Raw genomic sequence first — 8,663 nt, 5'->3', positions numbered from 1 at the left:
GGTCCTTGGCTCATGGACAGCTCTTCTGATAATTTTTTTTCACTCCACTGTCTGAAATTTTGCAGGCAACCCCTGGTTATGGCCACTTTATGGTGAAATTATATTCTTTCCATTTACAGATTATGGCACAAACAGTGCTCACGGGAACCTTCAGTAGTTTAGAAATTCTTCTGCAACCAATGCCATCAATATGTTTTGCAACAATAAGGTTGCAGAGGTCTTGAGACAGCTCACTGGTTTTACCCACCATGAGATATTTCCTGTGTGGCAACTTAGGAACGAGACACCTTTTTATAGACCATCAGTTGAACGAGCTGATATTTTTCACTAAGTGGCAGTATTGCTTTCTAATTACAGATAGGATTTCAGCTGGTGTCATGACTGCCCATGGCCTTTCGCACCTCTCTTCATGTGTTCAATACTTTTTCTCAATGTCATTTCTCATTATTACACAAATTATGTACATCTACGGTTTGATTTCACTGCCTATGTGGATTGAACAGCTTGCTACCGCCATCCGATGAGAATTTCATTTCAATAGCACCTTTAGAAATATATTTAGAATATAGAAAATTTGTGATATGCTTAATACTTATTTCATCTTCTGTAAGTGTGTTCGGCTACTTTCACACTAGCGTCGTGTGACGGACGTCGCAATGCGTCGATTTGGAGAAAAAACGCATCCTGCAAAGTTGCCCGCAGGATGCGTTTTTCCTCCATAGACTTGCATTAGCGACGCATTGCCACACATTGCATCCGTCGTGTTTTTGGCGGCCACGACGTACAAGAAACGTTCAATGTAACTTTTGTGCAGCGGGTCTGCCATTTTCGACCGCGCATGCGCGGCCGAAACTCCGCCCCCTCCTCCCCGAAACTCACAATGGGCAGCAGATGCGTTGTAAAACTGCATCCGCTGCCCACGTTGTCCTAATCAATTACACTGTCCATCGGTACGTCGGGCCGATGGTTTGCGACGGCCCGTACCGACGAACTAGCGTGAAAGTAGCCTTACACATACATACACACATATACATAATAGTTATGTGTATACTGTATATTTTTTCTTCTTTATTTCCCTTCTTTCTTTGACACAAATCGATAGTAATTGGTGACAAAGGGAAAACCATCTGCCATTTACCTGACAGTCTAATAAAACAAACAAAAAACTGGCATCACAGACATTCAAATGTATTATTACTTATTTTACAAGTATAGCAAAATAGAAAACAGGCAAGCTTAGAAACTACACAAGTGCTGCTTCATGCATAACTGAGGAATCAAGAAAAGCGGGAAAAAAAAAAGTTAAATTGCAAAAGTTTATAATGTTTTTGAAGTTAAAGTTCAGACACAGCAGCAGGAGAAGAAAAGTTCAAACAGGCTGCATACAAGTGTAAAGTTTTACATTATAGAACTCTGCTTCTGTCAGGTACAATAAGTTCCAGAATTCTTCTAAATGTTATCAGCATGTATATTTCAGACACTTATGAGAATATGAAGTAAGATTATAATACTCAAAATGATTATTTGCCCACAAATCCAACTGAGTTAAAACTTCGCATGTCGAGGATGTGCAACAGGTAACCTAAATGATAGCCGTTATAATAAAGGATTTTCAAGGAAAGGTCAAGTGGGCTGGCACAACCAATTGGCACTTAATGTTACGTTTTCTGTAGTGGAGAAACAAAACAAGGATTCCTAATGGCTGCAAGGGCAACACTGTTTCATCTGTGCTCTAACGAATGTTTTAATAAGAATCTAATAAGATTTATTATGTCAGCGCTTAACTGCACACAACGTAGAACCTCTCCCCCGAGATATCCAAGCGCATAACCGGCATTAAATTACAGCATGATGCAGGATCCCGTCGTAGTCTGCCATCCACTACTACAAAGCAGGCACAGTTTTCTACTTGTCTATTAATGTGCACAATACTCTACAACCTTCCAAGTAAGCAGGAAAGGTTGTATGGAAGATATGTTGTATGGAAGATACTACTACTATGCTGTAAACCAGCATATATCGCACTGCCATAGGGACCCTATTGTTATCTGTCAGGTGCAGGCACAACCAGCATGCAAGCAGCACACGTATGCTCAGACAGTTAAATTGCTTATCTTACGTAGCAAAAGCAGCACGGGCATCAGTGATTCATATTCTATCAGCATTACTTAGAAGGTACAACTGCTAGTCCCTGGCTACAAATAATCCGGGAATCTGTAGAAACTTAGAATGGAAACAAGCACATTAGAAGGGAAAAATATTATAAAACATTAGTGTTGTTAAAGCCAAAATAAACTTTGGCTACATATAAGAACATATACCACAATTGGTCACTTATGTCAGACTCTGTTCATCTTAACAGTTGTATATAAAATTTTTAGCTACATTTATTGTACAAAACCTTTACAAACCAGATATAATTTACAAATTTACAATCTCGCTGTGAACTCTGTGCTTTGTTACCTAACAAAAGACAACTTTACAAACAAAAAATGGCTTTACATCCTTAAATATCAAAGTGCAAACTAATAAAAGAATCAGAAAAAGGCACTTCTGTTCTACAGTGCTCAAGATTCTGGGAAATAGATCCCGATATCTAGGTGACGTTAAAAAGTCTCATTTATCCTTGACACACAATGATGCAATCTCTTGCATACGGCTTATTACAGCTGGCGGGATGACGTTCTTCGCAGTTTCTTTCCATGATTGGAGGGTCTGGAGGATGAGAGCAGGGTCACATGGCGCAGTGTCACACAGCATATAGACAGACGCCAACTGGACACCCCACGGTACACCTGGAATAAGGAATGGTGGGAGTTTTCATTAAATATTAGGCCTGCATACAAACAGCAGAACTTCAAATACCAAGAAAGAACGGAAACAATGCAAAGCTTTCCTTGGTTTCTTTTACATTAACAATAACTTATTAACGTTTTAATTTTCTGTCCATGGTGCACTTTAATAATACATTTAGTTTCCCCCATTTAGGGACTTCATAAGTTTGAAGACATAAAAATTTACAAAAATGGCAGATCTGGTGGCAATTATTACACCGCCTGACAACCCACTGCTGGAATTGGAATTCTCTGATCCAGGCACTGGTATCAAAGTAAGAGGAGTCAGAAACCAAGTCCATGCCAGACATGTCCAGAACACATAGGTAGTACAGGTATATTACATCAAGCAGAAGCCAAAATACCAGTCAAAAAACAAAATTAATGTGAATACTGAAATTATGGTATGATGTTTAATAATGGGAAAATCTAAAAATACCGTATATCCTCGAGTATAAGCCGAGATTTTCAGCCCATTTTTTTTTTGATGACGTGGTCAGTGCGCGCCTTCTGCCTGAACGTCAGCGCTGAAGACTGAGCCACATCCGAACGAGGTGCAGGTGAATATTGAAAGTAACGAGGGCCTGAGCGAGGAGAAGTGAGTATGTGATTTTTTTTTATCGGAGCCTATGGGGCAAGTGACTGTACGGAGCATCTTATGGGGCCATAACGTTTGTGCAGCTCTATAAGGGGCAAGTGTCAGAATGGAGCATCTTATGGGGCCATAACGCTTGTGCAGCACTATAAGGGGCAAGTGACTGTATGGAGCATCTTATGGGGCCATAACGCTTGTGCAGCACTATAAGGGGCAAGTGGCTGTATGGAGCATCTTATAGGGCCATAACGCTTGTGCAGCACTATATGGGGCAAGTGACTGTATGGAGCATCATATGGGGCCATAACGCTTGTGCAGCACTATAATGGGGCAAGTGACTGTATGGAGCATCTTATGGGGCCATACTTGTGCAGCACTATAATGGGGCAAGTGACTGTATGGAGCATCTTATGGGGCCATACTTGTGCAGCACTATAATGGGGCAAGTGACTGTATGGAGCATCTTATGGGGCCATAACGCTTGTGCAGCACTATAAGGGGCAAGTGACTGTATGGAGCATCTTATAGGGCCATAACGCTTGTGCAGCACTATATGGGGCAAGTGACTGTATGGAGCATCATATGGGGCCATAACGCTTGTGCAGCACTGTATGGGGCAAGTGTCTGTATGGAGCATCTTATGGGGCCATAACGCTTGTGCAGCACTATATGGGGCAAGTGACTGTATGGAGCATCATATGGGGCCATAACGTTTGTGCAGCACTGTATGGGGCAAGTGTCTGTATGGAGCATCTTATGGGGCCATAACGCTTGTGCAGCACTATAAGGGGCAAGTGGCTGTGCGGAGCATCTTATGGGGCCATAACGCTTGTGCAGCACTATAAGGGGCAAGTGACTGTATGGAGCATCTTATGGGGCCATAACGCTTGTGCAGCACTATAAGAGGCAAGTGACTGTACGGAGCATCTTATGGGGCCATAACGCTTGTGAAGCATTATATGGCGCAAGTGACTGTATGGAGCATCTTATGGGGCCATAACGTTTGTGCAGCATTATATGGGGCAAGTGTCTGTATGGAGCATCTTATGGGGCCATAACGTTTGTGCAGCACTATATAGGGCAAATATCTCTATGGAGCATCTTATGGAGCCCTTATTACCCTTTATGCAGGATTATATGGGGCATATTTTAATATGGAGCATTTAATGGGGCCCATCAAACTTTATGGAGCATTATATGGGGCTCCTGATTCAATATGGATATTCAAAAACACGTAACCTACTGATGTCTCAATTAATTTTACTTTTATTGGTATCTATTTTTACTTTTGAAATTCACCGGTAGCTGCTGCATTTTCCACCCTAGGCTTATACTTGAGTCATTAAGTTTTCCCAGTTTTTTGTGGCAAAATTAGGGGGTGGCTTATACTCGAGTATATACGGTATATAACCATTTCAAGATCCTAGCACACGCTTTATCACTTCAGATTTGTTCAAAAAGCTCATGAATTTTGCGCCCATTTATTAAGTTTGACAGTACTTTAAATTCTCCGCATAATGATTGTTAAATGAAAAAAAGCTACACGGACATCATTAGGGGAAGATTTAGGAGACTAAAACCACATGCCGTTAGCTCACTATTGGTATTTACAGGCACTCAGAAATTAAACAAGTATGTGCAGTAAGCAAATTAAGATTTTGCCACATTCTGTAAATATTCTGCATATTTATCACATATTACGTTTAGCATAATCTGTAGCTATATCACGCATTTTGAATGGTTGAGCATGACGATAGAAATCTCAGGAATGCTCAGGTTTTTCTAACCCAAACTAATTAATACCATCTAGTTTTAAGGGCACTGTAATGCGGATTACATTATTACATTCATACATATATTTTAGAAATGTGGATCAATTTTTACAGAAATGTATTGTTGAATTGTTAAACAAATAAGTCACAAGTGCATTTAGCGGGATCTGCACTTCCATCAGTGACAGACAGGTCACTCTTCCTTCAGGGACCTGCCTTTTCGACCCGCTAAGACAGATTCCCTTTAATTTGTCTTCTGATTATACTTACTTAAAGGAACTCTGTTCGCACATAATGACTTTTCAAAACAATTACAGGTTAGTACATAATAGCGTGGTCAATCACCTTCTCACTGGCTCTATGAGGCCAGAGCTGTGAAAGGAGAGGGGACTGGAAATGGAGGGAAACAAGCTGATGGGAAGGAGTACACACCACTTGAGTGCCTGTACTTCGCTTTAACAGTTATTCTGTGCTGACATGAGTCCCTTTAACGATCTTTCACTATATTTAATTTAAACTGAGGACTCGCCCTGATTGTTTCACTGATTCGGGAGAAGTTTTTTTTTTATCTTTTCTACACCCATCCATTCAAAAGTTACGCCCCTGTCGATAGACAAAGATACAAATTATCCCTTCAACTAATTGTTAGAATACCATATAACTTCTGTTCCAGAGAAGAAAAGTAATAAAAAAAAAATCCACTGAAAGATCATCTTTAAGGATTGGTTCAGATGGCCATATAAAAATGCCATGGACAAATCATGCTCAGTCTGCTCCTGCGCGGCCACCCAGCTTGTGAATCCGAACCCCGCAGTGTTCACAAGCTGGGTGGCCGCACAGGCGCAGTCTGCAAGACTGCATCTGAGGTCAGACGGCCAGAGCTCACGGCGCCTGCCCCAGCCAGTACTAAACAGCGCAGGCGCCGGATTTCATTGGAAAACAGCGCGGAGGGGGAGGTGCCCGCCGCCGAAGAAGCTTTGAGTGACTGAAGTGTGGCGTTTGCAGCAGGGGGGTTAAGATCTGCCTCCAGGACTAAAGAGAGGCATTTTGGCAAAATTACAAAACGCTTTATTTTTGCTTTAACTGCACCAATAACTAAAAGAGCCACCTTCTCAGAATGCAGCATTACTGCTGCACAAGGTGGCTCTTTTAGTTTCTAACGGCTAGAGGGGGTGACAGAGTCCCTTTAAGACACATCTAAATGCTTACCTTCTTCGTGTGCATGCTGGATGAATGTAATAATAACAGACGTGATGTTCTTAACAGCAGTTATAAATCCATCTTTCAAGCCCATTTGACACAGACGTCCTTAAAAATAAATTAAAATAAACTGGTGCAAATGTAACAATGCAAAAGGTATACTAAATAATGCAGTACTGCAACACAGGCGGGTGTGGGATGTGTCATTCATGTATATCTACCTATATCTATCTTTTTTTTTTTTAACTGTTCTTACAAAGAATCAAAACACATTTTCCAAAATGTTGTTCTACTGAAAATTTCTGTTAAGTTACTAAAGATGCTTTTGTAGGAAACATGGATTTTTGTGTTACTCACCGTAAAATCCTTTTCTCAGAGTCGTTCATTGGGAGACAAAGGACTGTGGGTGTATGCTACTGCCGCCAGGAGGCTGACACTAAGATAAAAAAAAATAGCTCCTCCGACATATACAGGTCCTTCTCAAAAAATTAGCATATAGTGTTAAATTTCATTATTTACCATAATGTAATGATTACAATTAAACTTTCATATATTATAGATTCATTACCCACCAACTGAAATTTGTCAGGTCTTTTATTGTTTCAATACTGATGATTTTGGCATACAACTCCTGATAACCCAAAAAACCTGTCTCAATAAATTAGCATATCAAGAAAAGGTTCTCTAAACGACCTATTACCCTAATCTTCTGAATCAACTAATTAACTCTAAACACATGCAAAAGATACCTGAGGCTTTTATAAACTCCCTGCCTGGTTCATTACTCAAAACCCCCATCATGGGTAAAGGCCCCTTCACATTAAGCGACGCTGCAGCGATACCGACAACGATCCGGATCGCTGCAGCGTCGCTGTTTGGTCGCTGGAGAGCTGTCACACAGACCGCTCTCCAGCGACCAACGATGCCGGTAACCAGGGTAAACATCGGGTAACTAAGCGCAGGGCCGCGCTTAGTAACCCGATGTTTACCCTGGTTACCATGCTAAAAGTAAAAAAAAACCAAACACTAGATACTTACCTACAGCCGTCTGTCCTCCAGCGCTGCGCTCTGCTTCTCTGCACTCCTCCTGTACTGGCTGTGAGCCGGAAAGCAGAGCGGTGACGTCACCGCTCTGCTTTCCGGCTCACACAGACAGTACAGAAGGAGTGCAGAGCACAGCGCTGGAGGACAGACAGCGGTAGGTAAGTATCTAGTGTTTGTTTTTTTTTACTTTTAGCATGGTAACCAGGGTAAACATCGGGTTACTAAGCGCGGCCCTGCGCTTGGTTACCCGATGTTTACCCTGGTTACCAGTGAAGACATCGCTGGATCGGTGTCACACACGCCGATCCAGCGATGTCAGCAGGAGTCCAGCGACGAAATAAAGTTCTGGACTTTATTCAGCGACCAACGATCTCCCAGCAGGGGCCTGATCGTTGGTCGCTGTCACACATAACGATTTCATTAACGATATCGTTGCTACGTCACAAATAGCAACGATATCGTTAACAATATCGTTATGTGTGAAGGTACCTTAAGACTAGCGACCTGACAGATGTCAAGAAGGCCATCATTGACACCCTCAAGCAAGAGGGTAAGACCCAGAAAGAAGTTTCTCAACAAATAGGCTGTTCCCAGAGTGCTGTATCAAGGCACCTCAATGGTAAGTCTGTTGGAAGGAAACAATGTGGCAGAAAACGCTGTACAACGAAAAGAGGAGACCGGACCCGGAGGAAGATTGTGGAGAAGGACCGATTCCAGACCTTGGGGAACCTGAGGAAGCAGTGGACTGAGTCTGGTGTGGAAACATCCAGAGCCACCGTGCACAGGCGTGTGCAGGAAATGGGCTACAGGTGCCGCATTCCCCAGGTAAAGCCACTTTTGAACCATAAACAGCGGCAGAGGCGCCTGACCTGGGCTACAGAGAAGCAGCACTGGACTGTTGCTAAGTGGTCCCAAGTACTTTTTTCTGATGAAAGCAAATTTTGCATGTCATTCGGAAATCAAGGTGCCAGAGTCTGGAGGAAGACTGGGGAGAAGGAAATGCTAAAATGCCTGAAGTCCAGTGTCAAGTACCCACAGTCTGCTGCTGGTGTTGGTCCACTGTGTTTCATCAAGGGCAGGGTCAATGCAGCTAGCTATCAGGAGATTTTGGAGCACTTCATGCTTCCATCGGCTGAAATGCTTTATGGAGATGAAGATTTCATTTTTCAGCACGACCTGGCACCTGCTCACAGTGCCAAAACCACTGGTAAATGGTTT

The 8,663-nt window shown here is 42.3% G+C and overlaps 1 protein-coding gene across 2 annotated transcripts in view; it reads right to left on the bottom strand.

The window, feature by feature from the left end:
* Window positions 1-1,172: 1,172 nt before the first annotated feature.
* Window positions 1,173-8,663, bottom strand: part of ICE1 (interactor of little elongation complex ELL subunit 1) — a 132,068-nt gene continuing 124,577 nt past the window's right edge. For both annotated transcript variants that reach the window (XM_069730515.1, XM_069730516.1), the window contains 2 exons: window positions 6,411-6,509; window positions 1,173-2,795 (listed from right to left, as the gene is read on the bottom strand). In XM_069730515.1, coding sequence (XP_069586616.1) covers window positions 2,617-2,795; window positions 6,411-6,509 — 278 coding nt within the window. In that variant the 3' untranslated portion in view covers window positions 1,173-2,616. The remainder of the gene's footprint in view (window positions 2,796-6,410; window positions 6,510-8,663) is intronic.

Source organism: Ranitomeya imitator, chromosome 6, assembly GCF_032444005.1.
Source record: "Ranitomeya imitator isolate aRanImi1 chromosome 6, aRanImi1.pri, whole genome shotgun sequence".
In the NCBI taxonomy this organism is placed as follows: Eukaryota; Metazoa; Chordata; class Amphibia; order Anura; family Dendrobatidae; genus Ranitomeya; species Ranitomeya imitator.
This window is presented reverse-complemented; position numbering and strand designations above follow the sequence as displayed.